At 40.7% G+C, this 24965-nt stretch overlaps 1 protein-coding gene across 1 annotated transcript; it reads left to right on the forward strand.

Annotated features, from left to right (window-relative positions):
• Positions 1–1630: 1630 nt before the first annotated feature.
• On the forward strand, positions 1631–23587 carry TRIB2 (tribbles pseudokinase 2). Its single transcript, XM_024192603.3, has 3 exons — positions 1631–3189; positions 7194–7486; positions 21234–23587. Exons 1-3 carry the CDS (start codon positions 2920–2922, stop codon positions 21700–21702), a joined length of 1032 nt encoding a protein of 343 aa, XP_024048371.1. The 5' UTR covers positions 1631–2919; the 3' UTR covers positions 21703–23587.
• The last annotated feature ends 1378 nt before the right edge of the window (positions 23588–24965 follow it).

The raw sequence follows: 24965 nt of genomic DNA on the forward strand, positions 1-24965 counted from the left end.
ATTTATTAGAGCATAAGCTTTCGTGGGCTACAACCCACTTCTTCGGATGCATATAGAGTGAAACATATATTGAGGAGATATATATACACACATACAGAGAGCATGAACAGGTGGGAGTTGTCTTACCAACTCTGAAAGGCCAATTAAGTAAGAGAAAAAAATTGATATGCAAACTAGACACAATCAACTCAGGATTGAATAAGGACTGGGAATGGCTGAGCCCTTACAAACATTGAATCTATCTCCCCTTGTAAGTATTCTCACACTTCTTATCAAACTGTACTGAGCTATCTTGATTATCACTTCAAAAGTTTTTTTCTCTTACTTAATTGGCCTCTCAGAGTTGGTAAGACAACTCCCACCTGTTCATGCTCTCTGTATGTGTGTATATATATCTCCTCAATACATGTTTCACTCTATATGCATCCGAAGAAGTGGGTTGTAGCCCACAAAAGCTTATGCTCTAATAAATTTGTTAGTCTCTAAGGTGCCACAAGTACTCCTGTTCTTTTTGCCCCAAACAGTGGATGCTATCTTCCAGAATCCCAGATAATACCCCTCTCATCTGTCACAACAAAACCCTGATCAGGACTTGAGCAGTGAATGCCCAGTTTGTATTGCCCTGCATTGCATCGCCTCACTGCTGCACGGCAAAACATTTCCATTTTCTGTTGCATGCGGCTGCCATTCACGCCTGGATTGCACTCTTCTGCTTTTAACACCGCTCCCTTTGCTGGCTCCAGAATTGACAGGAAGCCAAACTCGAGGGCGAAAACATTAGGCCTGGGGAGCTATTCATTAAACTTTACATACATCCAAAATCAGTTGTAAAAACAGAGGAGTTTTAACAAGGAAAAGGAACCCCACTTGTGCTTAGAGGATGACTCATTCATAGGTTCCTTTATGTAATACAAATGAGTTTGCTCTCGCTACCTTCCCCTCCCCCCTACAACACCTTTTAGGTTTGGAATGGTGATTAAACTAGTCCTGGAGTGAGGGCAACTCCTCCCACTTAATTACACTGGGAAGTCACTGCTGGTGCTTGCTTCAATATGTTAAGACCCACGTTGCTTGGAAAAACTGATTTCTTCATTGAGAAAAAAAAGGCTTGGGCTCCCATGCCCTCGTCTAACACGCACCGCATTCATGCTTGCAAAGGGAAAAAAATGTTGGGTTCTTATTTTAGGAGAGTTTATTCCGTTTTTATTAAGGACAAAATCTATTTAAAAAGGTTAATAAACCATCCCCAACCGCAAGGTTCACACAGTTTCCAACCAGAATATACCAGATCCCAGGCAAATAAAACGAACGGAAAGCAGAGGTCAGTGAAACTCGACATGCACAGATCCAAGCATTGACTCAGTCAGCTCCAGTGACTTGCCAGCAGCAACTACAAAGCTCCTATTTCACAGCCTGTGCTGCGGAAGGATATTTCACCTTGTTTACCCTGAAACCGGCTCATTCAGTGAGAGAGTGAGTGGAGGTGGGGAGGGAAGAGATGGGGGGGCAGGGTTGGCAGGCTCGCTCTGTGATTGATGGTGCCTTGGCTCAATGAGGAGGCGGCTCAGTGTGGGGTGGGCTTCTCCTCTGAGCCAGTCCGCTGTGCGGCGGTGGGGATTGTGCAGTCAGCCTTTGCACTGGGGCACGGTGCAAATGTGCTGCTGCAGCTGCTGATATTGAGTAGTGAGGCATAGAGCGAGCTAGAGAGAGAATCCCAGCCACGTAAGTAACTATTAATACATGGTGGAGGGATGATGTCTTGCTGAAAGGGATCGGCCCGGCCATCCCTTTCTTCCCCCTTCTCCTGCCTCTAGGAAATATATCAGATCCCTGCAATATTTTTTTGAGAGTGATTGCAATTTCTCTCCCCCCCCCCCCCTTGCACATTTCCCGACCCTAGAGAAAAGAAACCGCCAGGATTTTTCTCCCTGCAGTTTGTTTTGTTTTCTTTTGTGCGTGAATTCTGTTAAAGCGCTTGGAGGCCCTGCGGGAAAACACACGAAAAAAACCTCGTGCAATGGATATCTAAGACTCTTGATCGTGTCCTTGATTGCACTTTTTCTTTGATTAAAACAACAACAGAAATCTTGCGTTGCATAATTGTGTGGATATTTGTGCACATTTGTTTTTGCTTTTGCAGTTCATTCTGTTAGGGGGAAAAAAAGAAATCCAAGGCAAACCGAAGTATTTGTGCAGGGGTTTTTTTTATAGCTATACTGTAGCTTTTGTCGGCTCTGCTGCTGCCGCTGACCGCTCTTTTAAGTTAAATGCTCCCTCTATTTTTTGTTGAATTTCTGGATAGCCCTTGCTATCAGAGGAAAGGTTCAGACGCCATCTACAGTTAAAACGTAGGCAACTTTTTTTTCTTTTGCCTTCTATTAAAAAGAGAGAAAGAGAAAGGACAATCCAGTCCTTTATGCAGCACGTTACTTAACCTTTTTGGGGTTGAGCGAATTAAAAATTTTAGTAGGCGTTCAGGGCACCAGAGACTGATACCGAATCAGCCTCCCCCTTCCTTTTCCCCCCTCTTTGCTCTATTTATATTACAGCCTCCCTGCGAGGCTGCGTTCGAAAACGGAACGTTGCAGCTCTCCACGTTCTCAAATTAGTTACTTTGTTGCTCTCTGAAAAAAGACAAAATCCAACAGTCAAACGAGTCGGTTGCCGTACAAGAAACAAAAGGACCTGCGGCTAAATCCTCTTTCTCTGATCACACGGTTCTCAGCACGCTGCTCTGAAGCTGACCCGCTTGCAAAACAATCGCTTTGATATTATTGTGGGTTATTATTTTTGGTACTATTAATCTACGTAACCCACCCCCTTTAATAACAACACAAAGGCAGCTGCAGCTGGACTGGCAAGTGACTGATCTTAACCCAGGGGTTTGGTATATAACTTTGGTTGGTTCTTTCAATACCCATGAACATACAAAGGTCAACCCCTATCACAATAGCGCGATATGGGAGACCTCGGAATAAAAACCAGGATTTTGAAGAACTCTCGTCTATAAGATCTACCGAGCCAAGCCAGAGTTTTAGTCCGAACCTAGGCTCTCCGAGCCCACCAGAGACTCCTAACTTGTCGCATTGCGTTTCTTGCATCGGGAAATACTTATTGTTGGAGCCTCTTGAGGGAGACCACGTTTTCCGAGCCGTGCATCTGCACAGTGGAGAGGAGCTGGTTTGCAAGGTAACACCTTTCTCCATTATTATCTTTTTAACCAGATCGTGTATTGATTTATATTTGATCGGATAGTCAACTGATATCGACCAGCTCGATTGTTAGATCAATTTAAAACCAAACCCCAAACGAACAGAATTAAACTGGCACCCTGTAACTTTCCCCCTCACTCTAGACAATGGCCACGTTATAACGGTGGCCTGGAGCCAAGCTGCCTTCTACCCAAGATGAACTGTACTAGGAAGAACCATCTTTAAAAGATGTTTAAATGTTAGTTTGATCATGCTATAACCTGATCCTTCCCCACTCTCTTCAAAATGGAGCCCCCTGCTAATTTGAAGATACTGTGTTGTCTTACTTTATTTCCTTAGTTTGAAACCCTTGCAGGTTGTAGACAGCTTTGTCTGAAAAGTGATTAAAAATCCACCTTGAATTAATCCTGCTGAGCTCTGAGCCCTCCTTATTGAGGTTGGTTGCAAATAGCATCCTCCCCCGTTGCACAATTCAGCAAGAATAAAAGCTGTACACCTACGTTTTTTAGAAGAGCAGACAAAATACCTAAGCCACTCTTTGTAGACTGCTTGCTTTTCAACACCCCCTCCCCCATTTTCTTTTAACATCCGAAGGTGACCCATGGGAAAAGGAAACCCACATGCCTGCACCTCTATCAAGCAGTGTATTTCCCTTTCAGTCTGAGGGAATATTTTTTTCCCCCCTTTGTTCCTAAACTGCACTGGTTACATTTTTCATTGTCTCTGGTGCATTAGACTTATGCTCATTCACATAAGCAGGAGAAGTGTGACTGTATAACAAATTGCAACCCTGCAACATGCACTTTAATGCTTGTATTGTCCCCAAAATATATAATTATGCCATTTAGCAATCTTTTGTAAATTTCTGGTGTTGAGTTGTCTGTGTAATGAACAGTAGCCAGACACTCATAATTATTCAAAGGATTGGTCATAACATTGTTGGTTATTACATACTTTTAAATTTGATTCACAAGAAGTTATGACTAGCACATATTGCAAGGTGGGTGCTAATTTACTCCTTGCATCTATTTGTAAAAGATTGTGATTCAGAGGGTAATATAAATGGACTCCTCAGTTATGAGTCATAAACCCTGATTTTAATGAAGATTTAATTTACACTTGATTATTTGGGGGGGGGGAAAAGAAGTCTTTTGTCCTTGGAAGCTGAATGATATTGCATGTTGTACAAATGCATACATCATGTTACCAAAATAAATACAAGTTGAAATAGAATTTCTAGAATGAAAGCCCCGTTCCTTACAGTAGAATAGAGCTACATATTAGGACAGTTGCATTGTCTTTTGAAATAAGGGTATCCTGCTGCTTCTCTGCATGAAATTATATAAAAACTTGCATGGCCAGTAGTAACTTCATTGCTGTGCTCTATTTTTAGCAAGCTTTTTCCTCCCTTAGCTGCAAGTATTGCAGCGTTTCAGGATATATTTATGGCAGAGTGCAGCAAAATTTCAGTTCTTCAAAGGGTGAATTTGTTTTGTTTTCCCATTGAGCCATACACTTAAGATGCTTGGGTTTTTTTAAACTTTACACCATTCAATTTTCTTCATAAGTGTGAGCCACTGCTTGTCATCCATATCCTGAAAATATTTAACTTGCCTTGAATCTCTAGTTTAACTGAGGAGTGATCACATTCCTAAATTTACCTCAATTAACACATACTTCAAAACACCCTACAGTAGCATGGCTCCTATTTGACAAATATCCTCCCTGTTAAGAAAGCTAACAAGTTTTACTGTCTGGTATCCCACTGAGACAGTCTTAACTAATTTCTTGCATGGGCATAGGGTGAAATAGCACACACATCCTGATGATGTTCAGATCCATTTGGTTGCACCCACTAGCTACAAATGCCATTAGTTGCTTCTGGGTTCAGTGGCATTTGAACAATGGTGTTTGCTCACTTCCTCTTGCTAACAACTAAATCAAACTGCTGTTTATTGAACTTGTGTTGAACTGAGTCCAGGGATATTACATAGGTTGACTACAAAAAAGCCCTTTATAAAAAAAACTTCTGGATAGTGACAGTATGATAGTACTTTAGAGAAACAAAACACATATGGTCTGTTGTCTTACATCAGAGACCTACTTGATCAATGTTCCCTCAGAAGTGTGGAGTATAACATAGGTGGTTGGTGGTGTTTTTGTAAGGACTCTACAGTCGCATAAGAATTGTGGAAATGGTATTTCAAATGAAGACAGTTGAAATACTGGGAGGTTATGAAAGTCCTTTTTCATTGTTATGGCAGCTACTTTTTAGTAATTCCGACCACTTCTAATGTGGTAGTTATTAAGTTTTTGAGACCTCTGCACAGATCCAAGTGTCAGTGAGTTTCCCTCTGGAATGAATTATGCAGTGGGGTTTTAGCAACAAACCCTGAGTGCTGCCTTTGTGGTTTATCATGTCACCAGAACCCCTTGATGCTAATCTTCCCTCTTATAAAATGAGTTGGGTTAGTTGGGCGTCTGCCTGTCTGAATGACTGTTGCCTGTGATGGAGTATAGCAGCACAGGTAAGTATTTTTTTGGCCCATTTTGTCAAGTGTTCTGCCATCTTGGAGTCTCTCCTGAAGAAGGAATTTGTCAAAACTGTGCTTTGAAGCATTAAAAACCTTAGTTTGTTTTAGAAGCTTTTTGTAAATTGCTGTTGAACCATGTCAGAAGACTTTAGTCTTAAAAGCTTTTAAAGCTTCAGAGGAAATGACAGTGATTGCCCCCCAAGGAGGCAAGCTAGGATATGAAAAGCAATCATATTAATGGAGTTTGGTTTAAGGACATACCAGCTTCTCTCAATGCTGTTAACTAAACAATACAAAGAGTAGCCAGTTGCATCTCTAGTGGGACCAGATTACTGTTATGAAAGTAGCAGTATGCCCCAGAGTGTGTTGGACAGTAGTAGTGTTTCTCTGGTGCTGGAAACACTCACCCCTTCCTTTGTACCCTACAGTGCATCTGGGGCAGTATAAAAGTATAATATAATACACTCTTTGTCATCTGTTGCTCTGCAGTAAGAAAGTGTAAGCATTCCATTATTTTCTATGGACTCTTTCCACTGCTTTAGATTTTTTTAATTGACTCAAATACTGATTCATTCATAATCACTAGACTATAGTAACATTTTATATTTGGATTTCCCAGCATCCTTTATGCATTTTTATAGCCCATTCACAAGATCACTGATAACCTGCTTACTGTTAAAGTGACAGTCAACTTTTAAAGGGACACTCAATTATATTTGCCCGAAGATTTAATTACTTTTTAAAAGAAAGCTTGTATACAGTCTAAAACCAGTATTTCCATAATGTTTTTCTGACCTTTGAAACACAATCATTGCAAAACCGAGAATGTGAAAGTGAAACTGACTTCTCTGATTTTTCTTGTCAGCAATGAACATAAGTAAGAGGAAGTAAACAATATTAATGGTGACAAATTTGATTTTAAACATAAAAAAAATGTTAAGGCTTTAAGGAGTTAGTAAAATAGGTAAAGAGATTTGTTGGCTTTAGTTTGACAAGATTTTTTTTAAGCACAAATCTCCACAGGTTGTTCATGGTCTCTGAGGTCTTAGTTGTATTTCTTCAAACAGAAGGTTAATTTGAATACTTTTGAGGCCTGACATCTTTATCTATAACTATGGCCCTCAAACCATAATGTAGATTACAATTTGGGTTTAATCACATATTGGGTCTTCAAGCCATTCACACTATTACTTCTGGAGAAAAACCTCTACTTAGCTTAGCATTCCCTTCCATGTAAGGAGGCGTAGTCTGTTTTTTTTTTTTTTTTTTTTTTCCCCCAACACCATGCACAAATGCACCTGACAATTCCACACATGGCAAGAAGAGTTGTAAAAGCAATGTACATACACAACAACAAATTTCTGTACAGTGCTGAGTGCCAGATATAACTACCGCTTTGTACCTTTATGCTGTCTTTAACCCTTGTTTTACTGTCATTGTTTTCTAGGTATTTGATATTGGTTGCTACCAAGAGTCATTAGCGCCGTGTTTTTGTCTACCTGCACACAACAGTATCAACCAAATTACTGAAATAATTCTTGGGGAGACAAAAGCGTACGTGTTCTTTGAAAGAGGCTATGGGGACATGCATTCTTTTGTTCGTACCTGCAAGAAGCTAAAAGAAGAAGAGGCAGCCAAACTGTTCTACCAAATAGCTTCTGCTGTTGCACACTGTCATGATGGTGGACTGGTATTGCGGGATCTCAAACTGCGAAAATTTATCTTTAAGGATGAGGAAAGGTAAGAACCTTTTGCATGTTGGACTTGGGATTGCTGTTCGAATGGGTTAGTTTCTCTCCTCCTTGCTCTTCTACAGCCAACAAATTCTAGGTTAAGGTTAATATTACACTGTGTTCATTACTGTAATCCTATTTCTCTATGGCTGATGAGGGGAAAAACCCTGCAGATCTGTGCATGGATGCCTGGTAAGGGAAATGCTTTGTTTGGGACAGTTTCCCTCCTTTCCTCATGCTCTGCTACCATCCCATCCTTGGAGTTGGGGAGCCATATTTGAAGTGGGCATACTTTTCCTCTACCAACTATGTGAGGATTTTGAAGCTAAATAGTATGGACGTTTAGTATTGTTTCCAGATCCTCCACCTCTGCACTGTAGAATCCCAATTGTCCTGATTAGGGATTGGCTTCTGGAGGAAGAGGCGGGCTGCATAGAGACAGGTTGTGTACATGGAGGAGAGAGTGTGCAGAGGCCTGTGGCAGATCCCCAAGATCTGTAGGATTTGGAGACTAAAGTTGCTGCCCGTTCCTAAGAGGGGAGGAGGGAAGAATTGGCTTAATGGTTAAGGCACTGCACTGGGAGGTCTGTTTTCTCTTGTTTGTGGCACAGACTTCCTGTGTGGCCAGCATTTACATAAAAGGTCTATGGTGGTTGGGTGTGTCAACTTTTGAGTGCTCAGCTTTCAGATTCATGAGGCCTGATCTTCAAAGTTGCTAAACAGCCGCAGCTCCCACTGTCTTCACTTAGAGTTCAGGGCCCTGAGCTCCTCACGGGATTTGACCTTAGGAGATCCACCAGGAAGGGGGATTGACGCTGACAAGAACCATGAACTCTTTGAGGAGAACTCTCTCTCAGCATTGTTAATACCATTTATGACCAGAGGTGGCAAGGAGAGTGCAGTGATAATGCTGCTAGTTTTGGAGAACCAACTTTTTTTTTCTTCCTAGCTCCTTGCTTTTGTGGTGAGATGGTTCTGGATGTAGCAGACTTCAGGCCCTTGAAGGTTAGAATCCTTTCCCTGTGGCTATCAGTTCCCATTAATTGTGTTCCGTCATGCATTTCGGTAGTGACATCATTGAGTCCTGCTGGAGCAGTGTGGAACATGGGAGAAATATTAAACTTGAAGGTGACCTTCAAAAAATTTAAAATAAAAGGGAATGGAAAGAGGTGGAGCTTTGTGCTTTTCTTTCCTTTTTTATGATGTGTATTGTTTTGGGGTTGCATTTCCTCCCCCCCCCTTCTTTCTTTCACGCAGAGGATTTATGCCTACTTAGCTGCAGGCTGACCCAAAAGATGGAGGGGCCACACCAAAAAGGCATAGAGGCAACAATCTGCTGAGAAGTGCAGCCCTCATCCCCAGCTGCTGGAAACTATGTGTGTGGGGGTGTTATTCCCAGTAGGCTGTTCTTGACCCTGTTTGGGAGCTTCCTCTTTCAAATCAGCCATGGCTGATAGACTTCTGATCAGTTTGAAGCCCTTTAGCTGGCTCCTGGGAGAGAGAGGGAGTTCTCTTTCTCCACACAAGAGTCACTTCTAAGTTTTCTGTTTCTCTAACCTCCCAGTCCCATGATTCTGTTGAGTGTCTGCCTGCTCTTCTGCTCGAGCTGTAGCAGAGTGAAATTGGCATTTTCCCTGCTGTGCACAGGATTTTGAATTGCTTTAATGGAATAGGCTAGTGTCTTGTCAGTTTCATTTTTGTGGCTGTTCAGGAAAGCTATGAGCAGCAGCAGAGGCACTTGAGAGAGCCATCTGCAGGCTGAGGAAGACAGTGCTGCATCAATTCAGATTTGGAAGTTTCTTCTCAACCATGAGGAATAGAAACTTTCTCTTTTTCTAATTAGAGTTTTATGGATACTGTCAACTTAAAACTCAAAGTTAAATTTTGTAGAAACAGGCTTTTAGTAAAACCTAAGACAAACAGAAATATTTTCTTATTTAATTCCCATATAAACAGTTATTTAGAAACAAATAGCTCTTCCCCATTTTCCCCTCCACTGCAATACATAAGACCTAGAAGCTCCATCACTGGGAACTTAAGGGAAAGGAGCACTAATGATTAACATTGTGCCCAGTCTGAGATAAGTGCAAAATGGAAACAATCGGGTTTTTGCAATTGTCACTGTTAATTTTATTAATAATAAATATTTATATCATGATAGCACATAGAGGCTTGGTTTAGAAGTATGGTAAGAAAACTTAGTGTTTTAAATTGGCAATGTCATTTTTACTCTGTTAATAAAAATTTTTGCACAGAGAATATAATATATGCTCACAACATGTGTGGTTATATATTGTAGTCAGTGGGTGTTGATCAATGGGAGCAGAATTACTATGGAACTTTGCCCTTTGGAAATCCTGCACTAAATGCTTCCCAAGATCTGACTACATCATAAGGCACAAGGCCAAAGTATAGGTATGTGCTACAATAGCACTGCTTTATTGTTAACATTAATTGGAGAGTCAAAAACCAATCAATTATTAACTAAAAGAGAATGTTTCTTCTGATTTTTAAAATACCGTATGCTTAGAGATTAAACGGCTGTTGCTTGTTATTTTTAAGCCAGTAACAAGAAAATTAATTTTCATCCACGTGTGTCAGAGTGATTTACAAACATTAAACCATTTACAAACCATTTCTCATCTGAACAAATTGAGACACAGTCAGGTGAAATAGATAGTGAAAGGCAGAAATAGAAGAACTAGATTCTATTTTTATTTTTCTTCACATGCTCCAAATCATCAGAAAGCAATCAATCATCACTTTCAGTCTGCTGCTGCTGTATTTACTCTCTGTAAAATCTTCTTGCAACTTCCTAGTTCACTGAAGATGTTGCAGAGTGCGTCATTCGGTGACATCCAAAATACCAGGCATTTCAGCAAGGCTGCTACTGCTTGTGATGTTGCATTCTGAGAAACATCATCACAGAAACCAGCAGCCTGCTTGGAATGCATGGTATTTTTGGGTGTCGCAGATTACTGCTGTCTGTGACATTTGTAATGAACCAGGAAGTAGGAGGAGGCAATTTTTTTTTTTTAAGTGTAAAATTGTATGCCTGCTGAATAACTTGGGCTTCTCGTCCCCTCTCCTCTCCCCTCCCAAACCAAATCAATAAATCTATGTATTCTTCAGAAATAGTTCAAATTCATTTAAAAAAAAATCAATTTCAGGGTTTCTTAGTGCCTACTCTCTTTGGGTCTAATGATGTCTAGGAATAAGTAACCAAGTCCTAACATTTGAAGTTATATTAAAAACATGCACATTTAGAACCTTTCTTACCCTTTCTGAACCTATATAACAGCTGTAAATTAGAAAGATATAGGATTTCAATCCAGCAAGGTGTACTGAGTGCCCTTAACTCCCACTGACCTCAGTGGCAGTTGAGGGTGCTTAGCACATCATAGGTTTGAGCCCTAATTCCATTAATGACAATCTGGTGATATCCTAAAGCAAAGCTAGAATGTGATGGTGCATTAAGTTTCACACTCTCTCTAGTATGCACATGTTGTGCTTAGAATTCAGTTTTAAAGACCTTGTAATCTAAAATTACTGTTGCACAGTTAAAATTAAACAAAAAATGGGAAGAGTGATAGATTTATTTTCCCCCAGTGGTTATTACATCTGTCAACTTCATTTGGTGTTTGGGGGGCTTAGCACTTCTGCAAATCCGGCCCTAGGGTCTTACAGCTGTGTTAATTTATCCAGCTTTGAGAGCCTATGTATTTGAGCATTGTTAATTGAATTCTATGAAACATACAGATATGCACTGTAGTCAGGGTAATGTTATGGTAGAGTACAATAGTACTTTTGCGTTTCCTGACTTGAACTATGCAGTCTAACTGTTTTATTTAACATAAGGTTTTTTGCATTTAATTTACCCTTTTTAAATACAAATTGTGAGGGTGAAATGGACTGAGCTTAATGTTGGGATTTCAGAGTTAGACTTTTAAATTCATACCTCATCTCTGAAGAAGTAAAGACCTTTAAGATGTTGCTGTGTGGGTGGAAACACTTTGTAAGGCCGGGTTAGAGAGCAGCTGCACATCTGTTTATGTAGTGATAGCTGTGACTTTGCTATATAAAATTCAGGGCTAGACTTTCAAAACAGCTCAGCTTCCATGTAGGAGCTGACTAGCTCTTTGTTTGTTTGTTTTGGCGCCTAATTAGGAGCTCTGTTGGGTGCCGTGCACTTTTAAAAATCTGGTCCTTACATTTTAATTTTTAAAAAGGTGACTGCTTAAAATACCACAAAAATAGTTGACATACACTAACAGCACAAGATGTGCAAATACCACCGGACAGGCAGGTGGTTGTTTTATAGGTTTGTGGGGCTTTATGTATGCTCATGTCATGAGATATTTTTCTCCTATAAACTGACCTAGCAGCATACTCTGTGCCTATGGGCAGAGAAAATGTGCAATTCTCCCAGCTGTTCCTCCCCCGAATGATGTCAAAGAATGGTAGAGTCTTCATTGGGCTGTGCTAAAAATAGCTGTGTGCCCAGTATTGCTCTATATGTATTAAAGTAATTCATCAGTTTTATATAAAACATAATTGTTCCAGGAGGAGCCACATTGAAGATTTAAGAATCAAATCAGTCTGTGTATGTAGCATGCTCTTTGCATTGGCTTTCCTAACATAGGTAACACTTCTCCTGTCAGGGAATTATTAATTTCTTTATAGCATTTTAAAGACTTTAATTATATTAAAATATTAGCTGTCATAATGTTTGAAGCATAAGGACCTTGCACATTAATCATTGTTGAGAGGGAAAATGAAAATAATGTTGGTATTCCAGATATTGTAAATTTTCCTTATTCTTCTAGTAAATATGGGAAATTGCAAGCAGGTGAGAGTTAATCAAAATAAATATAACTTGACACTTCGTCCTATGCCAAGGCAACACATCCAGCACAATCCACTCATTTAGAAAGCCTGTGGTAGTGTAATATGTATTTATTTGGTACACTGAGCAGTTTTGTTTTGTTTTCTGGAACTGCTCAGTTCCTTGGGGCTAGTGTATTCTGCTTTAAGGTAACTTAGTTTTGTTCTTTGGCATCCTAGCGTCACTCGGGGCATGAAAAATTCACCCCCCCGAGTGACGCGGTTATACTTACCTAGCCCCCAGTGTAGACAGCGCTGTGTTAACCGGAGGGCTTCTGTCAACATAGCTACCACCTCTTCCGGAGGTGGATTAACTATGCTGATTGGAGTAGCTCTCTCATTATCATAGTAGCATCTTCATTGAAGCGCTACAGCAGCACAGCTGTCCCACTGCAGTATTTTAAGGTCACTTAGGGCAGGTCTACCTGCCCTAAGTGACTATTTCTCTTACTTTGGGCAGTGCTGTTTCTTCCCCCCTTCACCCACCGTTTGTCCTCCCCTCACACTCCTGTCAAATTGTATTGCAGTCAGCTGGTTGCATTCTGATGTTAGCAACCTTTAACCTTGCTTAGAACACACACTGAACAAACAAGCTTTCTAGGAGTTAGGGAAACTGTTTAAAGAGCTTTCAGTTGTAGCAATGGAAGTTGTGTAAACAGAGCTTTCTTAAAATAAAGATGCAGAAACAAAAGTAGGTTTCTTTTATAGGCCGCTCTATCATCCTCTGTTAACCTAAACTGAGAGGAAAGGTGTAGCCTTAAATAGTGTAACTTGAACTGTGGAGGGTCTAAGCATAGAGCAAATCTCAATCCAGAAACTGAGGCTCTTTCTAATTATTTTGCCTTTGACAGTGTGTGGGAAAGCTGGATTGTGTCTTCCCAGGCAGTAAATCTCATTCATCAAACTTCAAATATAAAACAGAACAGTTAAGTAACTTCTGTCAGCAGCCAGGTTCATGATCCCATTGCTCTCTGTGTCGTTTGATTGCTAAGCCTCCTTTTTGATCCAGACGTTTATACAGTGCCTTTTTGCCAGAGCCCATGAATCAATCGACAAACCTTAAGCTTCAGAATGTCCTTGTGAGGTAGGTAAATATTCTCCGCATTTTATAGAGGGATGAATGTGGTCATTGTGGTTAAGTGATTTGGCCAAGGTCACAAACGAGGGAGTAGCAGAAGCCAGGAGTCTTCTCTGCTGTTCTAATCCCAGTACTGAAGCACTGGTTTCTGGGAGAGCATGGGAGCACCAAATTGACCAGACAGCGATTAGAGAAGATTGGGTCCTCCAACAGGAGTTGACCATGCCTTGTGGAATACCTGCACCACTCCCACCTACCTGGAAGGCGTTTTTCCCCTTCCTCCCTCCCACTTCCTGAGACCACCTTCCATCATTCCCACCTCCATAACTATTCACCCTTTTCTCTGAGGGGTTTGTTACTCTTTAGTGCCTAGGTGCCTCCATACTCTGCTGTGCTTGAAGCACATAGACTGAATGAAGCATCATTTATGGGCACTCTCCTGTGATTGGCACTCCTCTTCTTGGGTGTTTCAGACAAGTCAGCAAGTGGCGTGCACCATGTTCCCTGAGAGGGCTGCTCTCTCTCACCTTATGCTGAGGCGATAATATTGCATCAGCAAATTCCTGAATGAACTGTGTAATTCTGACCGTGCTCAGCATTTTGTTTTGAATTCAAGTCAGTCACGTTCTAGTTACATTGCTGACTTTCCGCAGGGTTTTTGTTGACGATGGTAACTAATTCTCCCTCCCTCCCGCCCCCCGCAAGTGTTGATTACTGGACATTTGTTTCACTTTCCAAAATAAATATTTGGCCAATACGCATGGACTACATTTTCAGAAGTGACTAGTGTTTTTTTGGTTGCCCAACTTGAGACACCTGAAAGGCGCTTGATTTTCAGTCCGCCCGCAGCGCCCAGCATTTTGTGAAAACCAGCCTCTTGTAAAGTGTCTCAAATTGAGCACCCAAAATCTAGTTGTTTTTCAAAACTCAGACTGTTTTACATAGATCCATTTTTGCGCAGTGTAAGCTGTCAGTGCTCAGCACCACTGAAGATCAGGTTGCTTATTTAGTGTGTCTCCTGAGGCAGTAAACCTGGGGTTCGTTTTTACGTTCCTTGTGGACAGCTATCTTAACTAAACCAAATGCCTGTCTTTGTTCCTTCCTGCCACTCCTGGTGTAAAAGGCTCTGGAGAACATGGTGGATACAGGTGCATAGAGTTGCAAGTGGAGCCTTTAAAACCATTCATCTCTAGTGCGATCTAAGGAAGATAAGTGAGTTCAGATAGCCACCTTATCCCAGATGCTTATCAAATAATGGAATCCTTGTGGTCTTTTAACAAAGTCTTATCCCTCACTGAAAAAAACTGAGATCCTCTTCAGTTAGAAAGGTACAGAACCGGAACTACATTCCCTTTAGTGAAGGTCTTGTGTCCTAAATCTATAAGAACACAGACAGATGCATTATAAGGTACTTCTGCTGCAGCATGCACTTACAAACAGTACCACTGCATGGAATTCTGTTCACATGCTGTACAAACAAGATAGTGGGGGCCATGTCATCCCTCCTCTGGGTCTATCCTGAATGCAGGGCAATCTGGGCCGGATTCTTGCTGATGTGAGCTCAGATGAAGTCAGTGGAGCTATGTCACTTTACACCAGCTAAGGGTCTGGCCCTAAATTTCTAAGCCATGCTCCTCACCCTGGAGTCTGAGCAACTGGGTTGAAGTCTGCACTTGCAGAGGCATTCTTCTAAGGATGGTGAGGGAATCTGCACAGTTCCCATCACTGCATGGTAGTGGGGTGGTGGGAGAGTCTTTCCATTCCTTTGGTAACAAGTATCCTCCAAAGCTGCGCTGTTTCAGCCACCTCCCCCTTGCTCCTTGCCTTTGGAGAGCTGCCAGCCTGTGCCTTCACCGTGGAGCCTAATCCCTACCGAAAGGGTTCTGTGACATAGGAGAAAGGAGGATTAATACTGAGAATGCAGCACTTCCCCTTCTGCACTCCATTGCTGAGTTGTGGCAGGGGGAAGGAAGGGGTTGTCCCCTTTGTCCTGGGTAAGATAGCATGGTCCTTGGAGCAGAGATGAATTTTGAACTAAATTATTATATGCTCACTTTAGCAAATGTCAGGATTTAATAGTGTGTGTATCTAAAGTAGATGTTCATTTCAAACTGCTGGCCTGGTTTGTTTAGAAGAGGTTCTTTTCTCTTATTTACAATAGTCAGTTCGCTACAAAGAATAGTGAGCAGTGCCAGCGTTTTCTCACAAATCTGATGGCACAGTCAGTTCGTGCTCAATTTTACCTTTTAGAGTGAGCTGCTACTAAATTACCCTGATTGGACTTGATTATTGGCAATGTAGGAGCAATTCTTGATCCTGCCTGAGTAGTCGCTGTCCCTGGAGTGGGGAAAGAGTATGGCTCAACAACAGTCTCTCTGTCCAGTGAGAGCCAGGCCTGTGGGGCCAAAGGAAATGCCATTCTGTCCACAGCCAGAATGATGTTGCCTATGACATGTGGTCATGTGGATGTCTTGTGTGTGTGGTCTAACCTAGGAAGGAGTCTTAGGATGGAAGGGGTAATCTTTTCTCCTCCCCACAAACTATCATTTGACATTGGTTTGCTCTCTAGTGCATAACTATAGAGATGTGAACAGATGACAATAGAAATTGCTTTCTGGTCTCTTGGAGCACAGGGCTACTGGCTAAATTACTGTCACTTCTGAACACCCACTCCCAACAATGCTTGACTAGCAAGTAGATAATGTACCTACCAAGTTAGATGGGAGAGTAGTTTCTTGCCCCTTTCTTGGAAGCAGCTGGTATTGGCTACTGGTGGACCACTGGTCTGGTGCAGTATTGCAGTCCCTATGTTCCTAAAATGTTAACGCTAGGTTGAGCTGCTGCAGCCAAGAAGTCACTTTCCGTATACACTGTATTGGAGAAATATAAGAAACAGATGCTGTACTAATCACTCCTTCAGTTCACGCATGGCCTTCCTAACTATAGAGCTTTGAGGCCTCTGAATAATTCCACTGATTGTAGTTCTGGAAATTGTTTGCTTTTTGGAGAACATGAGTGAAGCTAGAGTGTGATTGCAGAGTTTTTGTGGCCCTGGCTTCTGTGTGTTAAAAGGCAGTGTAGTAATTTGTCAGTAATCCCCAAACTCTGCAGGGAGGAATAATGTGAATCACTGTGAAAAAGTGTAGGCTGTATGATAACAAAGCTGTCTGCCAGGAACTGATGCCAACTCAGGAGGTTACATTGAAGAATCTTCTAGAAGAGGTTTAATTGATCAGGTTTTGTTACATTACTGAAGAGCACAGTCTGAATGCAGTCAAGTAATGAATGGCATATTGATAAGAAATTCAGAGTGGTATTGTTTTTCATGGGTTTCCCTGACGGTTTCTATGGGGACAAAGACGCATTTCCCGTCTGAGTACCACTGCTGCCCTCTGATTGCACTTCTGTGGTTTCATTCACCAGTAATGGGAAAGCATTCATAGGCAGAATAGCTTCCCCTTTTTAAATAGCCTTGATTCAGGGTTGTATTTTTTTAATGCATTAGGCTAATGCAGTGTTTTATCAATGATCTGATAGATGCATAATGTTCTTTTTCCAAGTGCTTATTCAGTCTCTGCATTAAAACTTGAAATTATGTACTGTAATTGTGCAGGCCTTCACAAAAGTCTTTGTTGCACTACAGTATATGTATAAAGTGACTCTCATCCGGCTTTGGCAGTTGTGTACATCTGAACTTTAGGGATTAATTTTGCATCAGCCATTCCTATAGTAATGTTTAAACACTGTTCCTACTTCTGTCATTAGTGGATTTATTGGGAGAAAGGAAGGATTTTAACTGCAAAATTAATTTTTTAATTTTCTTTTATTCCAAATTGGTAACAGCACAATGTGAAGAGTTTCAAAACTGATCATGAATTCATTTTAAAATAATTGCTCTAGCGTGTCTCTTGCCTGCTAAGAATCAAATTTAGGCTTGTCTGTTTACTCTGAAACTGGATGACTTTCCCACCCTTTATGCAGAAACCTACATTTTCAGGAATGACTGGACAGCCCAAAATTGCTAATGTGACGTGCCTTAAAAGGGCGAGTACTCATGCCTTCTGAAAATCAAATGTTATAAGTTAGACACTCCAAAACGGAGGCATCCAAAATCACTTGTCACTTCTGAAAACAAAGGCCAGGTTATTTTTCTCCATTGCTTTAAGCACTAGGGAGGTCGGGTTTCTCTCTTTTCTCCACTGAATTCACTGAATATGGGTCTTGGCATCTACAGCGTTTGGAAATACCTGCACATGTTCTGTGTCTGAGTGTAGACAGCTTTATCATAGGATTGGTTTCCCCATACCCTTAATGTTGTTCCCCAATAGGTGAAAATGTTTCATCGTTGTAAATTTATGCTAGTCTTAGTGATCTTTCACAAAAGCAACCTAGCTAACTAAAATGTCCAAGCAGTTCATGGTATGTGAGTAGGTACTAATTTATATTCAGTACCCCTGATGTGTAAGAGCTTAAGAAAGCATGCTACTAGTTTTATACAAAGTGAAATGCAAATATACTAGCTTGCATGTTTAGTGATCACCTTCACTGAAACACTGCCTCTAGCAAGGCCACCATTTCCTTGCTTTAATCCATAAATAAAAAAGAGAGAGAGAGTGAGTGTTTGTGTGTGTGTGTGTTTGTAAAATATATATTAAAAAGATTGGGGGTGGTCTGTTTGTGTTTCAAGTCCACTCTGTTCAGAAGGATGAAAACATGGCTGTTTGCTTCATTCACTCACAGATTACAGTGGAGCAAGCAAAAAATGGCCAGCTGCTCTTCAGTTTACTGGCTTAAACCAAACTTGCAATAGCATGCATATAGGGCTTGATCCTGTAATGCAGGGCACCTTGCATAAGGCTCAAGGTCATAGTAAGGTTTTCCATTTCCAGTGTGTGTGTGCGTTGCTTGCTTTTATAACAAAGGAAGCCTCTTCTCTCATTGGATTCCTTAGGAATCAAATATTTTTGAAGGGAGAGGAGCAGTCTTTCTGGTCCCACGGTGTCAGTTTTGTACGGCACCACTCAGTCACAAGAACATAAACGCTTGGGAATTCAAATAACTTGGTTTTAAAATCTAAAAAACAAACAAACACAAAAATACTCGCTAGTCTGTCTTTCCCTTTTTAATCCATAGCTCTATTGGAAATGTAAAGTATGATAAGGGAATAAATACCATCTGAGTGTCAACAGCACAGGGAAATACATAGGAGTGCATGTGTTGGATACCCTCCCACAAGTCGTTTATAAATAGAATACTCCTCTCCAGCTTCTGTGTATGTGGGGGTGTGTATTTTACTCTGTTAGTTAACAAAGGTGAACTGATGGCTTTACTGCTTGGCAGTTTAGTGACCGAAGTGCACATCTGAATAACTCTGCTCTACATCTTGGTGGAAAATGTGACGGGCTGCAGTACTGGGACCACCACTCATGTCTCTGCCTTCAGTTTCAGTCCCACTTTGCCCTGTGCTTTTCTCTCCTCTCCTTTGTCCTTTTCTCTCTCCTCTCTCATCTTCCCTCCTTTTCTGTTCTCCTGTGTAGATAGAGGAACAAATGTATATTTAGGATTGCAGAGGAAATCCTACCAGCATTCTTAGTCCGCTTCCCTCTTCAGCCCTTTTGTGCATAAAGAGGTTCTGAACTTGACACAGAAGGAAGTTGACCATGATCTTGTAACTTTTCCTGTGTGAAGTATAAGTGCAGTAGATTATTGTTTGGAGTTCTAAAGGTTGGTTGCCTGTCCATCGCCACCAGAGGGGTCTATAAGCCGGCAATGGGTAGTTAATCAGGAGGCTGATGCGTGGCACACATCCTATCACTATGCACTAAGGGAGAAGACATTGGCCTATTTAATCATAGTATGAGCTGCCTTTATGTACTGTATTTGGGAGCCAGGAATTCTGAATTAGGTATTTATGACTTCCTTATTCAAGGCACGTTGCCAAAAGGGCTTTGACCTCGACTAGTAAATGTCTCTAGATGTCGAAATGGTCTGAGGGTGGTTGGAGAGTTTATAGAGCAGTCTGCTATATAGCACTTTACAACAGAATACCCCGATTGGTTCTACAGATATAGCCCTGAGCTGTCCTGGATCCAGTTCTAAAGCCAACGTGGGTCACGCTTGCCTTTACTACTCAAGCCCAAGCAAAGTTCTCCTTTTAAGAAATAGGACTCCCCTTTTTTGTCCTAATGCTTATTAAACAAGGTGCTTTCTAATGAGGGGCTGTGGCCTGCAGTCTGTTCACAGCCCCACCTGTGAATTTATGGTTTTGGAATACTGTCTTGTACAGGGCCTGTTCTGGTCCTGGGGCCTACCAGGGGCACAGCACATAGATCAAAGATGAAAAGAGACAAGGACCATATTAGCCAGTGTTGGGTTATGATCCCTGATGTGAATGTTTTACATTGAACACTCTGTCTCATAAAAGAAAATCCTGATAAATGTCATGCTTCTTTTCCATTCAGAGAAGAAAGATTCCAATGTGCTTGCATTACACTAAAATTGTTCCTAAAATACCTGTCATTACTGGTGAATAAAATCTATAGACTAAAAGGTAACTAGTGTCGGTGTCCCCTCTGTCAGTGAAAAGGGATCTCAACTTTAAATGCTATCTAGATATGTATCGTTAGACTGAACTAATATAGTAATGTAACAAGGAAGCTTGGAGTCATTTTTCACTTTAGTTTGAAATAAAAGAAGAGAATTTGCCACTGCTGAGATTATTCTTGCATTGTGCTAACAAGTGCATGACACTTCAGACATGAAGAGCTTCCAATCTAGATACGCCATTTCTACGGTCATGCTGAAAATCGTTTTTTGTGAATCTGTCCATCACAAAGAACTGTATTGCCTTATTTCTCTTGATTCCCCTAAGCAGGATAGTCTTGTTTTAATCTGTTAAATACCATTTTAACATACCTAGCTAATGTGATGCCATTTAAAGGAATGTTTGGGAAGACTTAAATTTTATTTGTATAGTTCATTCTTCCTGTATTGTGTGTTGGGGTTAAAGAGAAAAGATATTTTAAGGTGAGATTGTGACTTCATTATTTCAATTGACTTCAGAGGAACTAATGTGAGTGACTGCTCACCAGTGTGAATAAGGGAGCTGTACTTTAGCCCTTAGCTGGTATGTACCTTTGTGGTCTGTGTGAGGAAAAGGCTATGTTCTCCTGCAAGTAGATTATTACTGTACCAGCTGCTCCTTGATTCTGAGCTTTATCCTCTTTCAGATGTCACTTCACCAGACACAGACTGTAAATGCTTCATCTGAAAAGTGTAGTCAATTTGCAATAAAAAAAATTCTCTAGTTTTCATAAGCTAGAAGCTATCTCCTGACTTTCAATGAACTGGGTAATGTCCCTCTGGAAACAAAGAAACCACCCTAACTTGCATAATGAAAGGGGAAGAATCAATGCCACAAGAACAATCTAAAACACCCCCCACTCCCGTTTGTTTGTTACAATCGTAGTGAACTTGGCAGTGAAAGACTCCACCATACTCCTTTAGCAAGAGCTCCTCTGGAATGACTTCTCAGACATGCCTTACTGTTACCAAAAAGTGTAGGCGTGTATGATTGGGGTTATATTTATTCTCTTAATAAAATCAAATGTCTGAGTGGGAGGGAAGAGACAATGCACATGTTACTATAAATAAAGGAAATCTTAGCCTAAGAATGGGGATTCCAAACTGATGCACCTTTTTAGGATTATTGATTTTTCTGACGTATTATTATCATAATTATGTAACTGCAATCAGTGGGTATAATGGTTGCCTCTGTTTTCTTGCCCTTCAGGACTAGAGTAAAATTGGAAAGTCTAGAAGATGCGTATATTTTACGAGGAAATGATGACTCTCTTTCTGATAAGCATGGATGCCCGGCCTATGTGAGTCCAGAGATCTTGAACACAAATGGCAGCTACTCTGGCAAAGCAGCAGATGTATGGAGTCTAGGTGTCATGCTTTACACCATGTTAGTTGGACGCTATCCTTTCCATGACATTGAGCCTAGTTCTCTCTTCAGCAAGATCCGTCGTGGGCAATTTAACATTCCAGAGACTCTATCCCCCAAGGCAAAATGCCTTATACGTAGCATACTGCGCCGGGAGCCATCGGAACGGCTGACTTCACAGGAAATTCTGGACCATCCCTGGTTTTCTACAGATTTTAATGTCTCTAATTCGGGATATGGTGCTAAGGAAGTATCAGATCAGCTGGTGCCTGATGTCAACATGGAAGAAGATTTGGACCCATTCTTTAACTGAGCACGAAGACTGGTGTTCAGCAGGTACAATGACCTAGAGATGGCCACATGAAGGAGTCCTTCCTGACCGTGTTAAATCACATCCTGCATCAGCCTAGCTTGGTAGCAAAAGACACTTGGAGTTCCTTGGTTTGAGAAGGAATCTCCACAAGGAGCTAATATAACAAATGTAGCATGGGGACAGATTTGGGGGGGAGGGAGCCTTGCTATCAGGTTAGTTTGATTTGGACGGGGGGGAAAGGCAGCATGGAGCAATTGTAGCTTCTCACCTTTTGGAGCCAAGGAGACTGACTGCACATGCCAATTCCAGTGCAGCTGTATCACTCCTATTTCTGTTTCATTAAAATAGTTGCAGTTCACAACAAGTAGAGAAACTTTTTGCCTCAACACGCATCTTGGCATCGCACTGTTAAATATTTAACTTCAGCCATTATTCAGGGAAAGTACAATTGGCTAATTTTTTTTTTTTTTTAAATCTGATGTCTAATAATTAACGGGATTCATTTAAGAAAAAATTAGATGCACATAGACATGAAAAGTGGGTGCTAAAAAAATAAACAAAAGTTCAGTTCATGTCTCTTGATAGCTATTTTCAACTCATATTTCTTCTAAATATACTACTTAATATTCTTGTCAGGAAATGACATTTTAATGCTTTGTTCCCTTAAGGGGAAGTAACTGTCATTTAACAAGCTGTTCTGTTTTGTGTCAAATGGTTTGTTGCAGGAAGCTATTATTACTCAAACTTCCAGATGCATTACTGCTATAATAGTAAAAGAAGAAAAGAAAACCTATGTTATTTTTAAAAGGGTTTGAAATACTGGCTGCCATGTTTGCCATGCTGCACGTATGTGACTGTAGAGGGCAGAAAGCCCTTGCATCAGTTCTAGATTCAGAACCAACCTTTTGTTTAACTGACTGGCCCACATGTAAATAGGGGGCTCTTTATTGAAGAAAAACATTAACATTTTTCTTTTGAATTCCTCTTGAGAAGGCAACTGTTTTATTTCTTTGTTTTTGGGGGGTTATTTTGTTATGCCCTGAATAAGAAATAAAAGGGTATTAATAAGCTGAACATTATTATTATATGGATACTTCTCCCAAAACATACGCAGTAATATGCACCTTTTGTATTGTCAAGACTTACTCTATTTATTGAAGAAAATGTCACAGTAGTGATGTATTAAGCCAGTACTTCAATTACGGGTTGACTTGGGATGACATGTTACATGCTGTAGTTAACACATTTCTTTTCTGTTCAGGTATTTCTGTCCCTGAATAACTTTTTATTTAGCTTTTTTTTCTAGATAGCTTTATTTGATTTAGATTGGCAAATGTTTTTAATTCCTGCTTTTATATTGCTGTATGATATTGAAATCTCTTGGCATAAATATTTGTGTTTCCAGTACCTCAGTTGTTCTGATATTACTGCCTGTATACGTTTTGTGAAGTGGTCATGTTTTTTGGGTAGGTACATGTGGACTCTGTAGTATGTAAATGTTACTTGAATTTGTGCTCAATTATAGTATGTGGCATGTGCGTACAGCTGCTTGGCATTTGACGTATGGATGCTATTTGCCTGCCCTGCAGGGAAGTTACGGTCCCACTCTCGAAGATGTTTCACGGGCCTTTATCAAAAGATGAAGCTAGCTGCAGCTGACCTGCCTTGGTTCTATTTTGGTAACTAAGAATATAAAGGGAGTCATGTTTTTACACTCTGAAGATGGTGCTGTGTCAAGAAGGACTTTTTTTTTTTTTTAATTTTAATTTTATAAGTACCTTGTAGGAGGGAAGATTGGTGATGTGCATGGTGGGGTTTTACTGCCTCTGGTGCTTTGTCATGTATTTGGTTTAATGTTTTTGTCCTAATCTCTTCAATAAATAAAATTGTGCATATTTAACTAAACCATGTTGTGAAGGATTTTTTTTTATATGTTCCACATTTCTGCAGCAATCTTGCCCATTTCTCATCATTTAGCTTATATCCTCTCCAAACTGCTGCTGTTAAGTAAAGACAGGCCTCAAATAGCTTATCAAAGAACCCTTAAGTCTTCAGACCTAAATGTCAGTGTTACTTCTGCAAATGAAATTAGTTTTCTTGAGGCCTGTTAGGATGTCAGGATAAGACAGTTTCCTCTTGGTGCACCTGAATAGCTTCCATTAATGAGAGTTATGCTTCTCCAGTGAGACAATGTAATTTCTTTGCAGGATGAATGTGCTATCTTGCTCCTCAAGTCCAGAGTCCAACATGTCATGGTACCCCTAAATTCCATACCAGAGGAGCTAAAGCCATGGCTGAGGAAAGCACTGTCTTTGTTTTGCGCTTGAGTTTCATACCCTTACTCATGTTGATTAGTACTTTACTCCTCAAATGCTTCAGTTGATCTCAGTGGAAGGTGCAATTCAGGGTGTGCGAGTAAGGGTGTTGGAATCTGAGCTTTTATGTAAAAAATAGTGCAGGGTTCTGAAAAAAGCATTCTGTTCTGGGCATGTCTGCTAGCGTGAAGAGCCACTGCTAGACCAGAATTCACGCTTAGAGTAACGCTTCAAAATAATGGTACATTCAGTGAAAATCCACTCCTTGGTACATATTACAGCCATTAATATCATGTTGGCTAATTCTGTACCACGCTGGTTCATCCTAGTTTATTTTCTGGCACACATCTTATATGCTGGGTGGTGGTTGTTTGAGAAATACAAATTGATCTTCGTAATGCCATCCTACAATGTCATTAATATGTGGAAACTCTTGAAGAAATTAGCTTTTAAATGATTTGAGTGTCTGCAGCCAGAGTTTAAATTACTTGAAACTCTTTCAAATCAAACTCCTACAATAAATGTGCTTTATAGGAAAAAGCAGATTGTGATCCCGCACAGAAAAGGAGATTTGGGGAAGTGTGTGTGTGGGGGGGTGTCTCTTCCCTTCTCCTTCCTCCCACCCAGCACTCCCATAAACACCCACCAACCTACCCCGAAACTTATGCAAACAGCTTCTGTTCGGGTGGAAATAGTTGGATTTAATTTTACAACAACCTGTATGCTTTCTTTTTCAGTGCCAGTAATTATATGAAAAAAAATGTGGCTGACTAATGACTGCTCATTTGCAGTGATTTATATTAAACAATAAAGTATGCTTGATGCTGCTGTGAAGGAAGCCTTTGGCACTGGGAGTCAATTCTTTATGCAATGCTGATGGAATGCCTTATCCTTGTAGCCTGAGCTCTGAACTTTCGGGAACCCAGGGCTTAACCTTGGAAGGGCTGG

The sequence above is a fragment of the Terrapene carolina genome, unplaced genomic scaffold, assembly GCF_002925995.2.
Source record: "Terrapene carolina triunguis isolate 2854851 unplaced genomic scaffold, T_m_triunguis-2.0 Scaffold42, whole genome shotgun sequence".
In the NCBI taxonomy this organism is placed as follows: domain Eukaryota; kingdom Metazoa; phylum Chordata; order Testudines; family Emydidae; genus Terrapene; species Terrapene triunguis.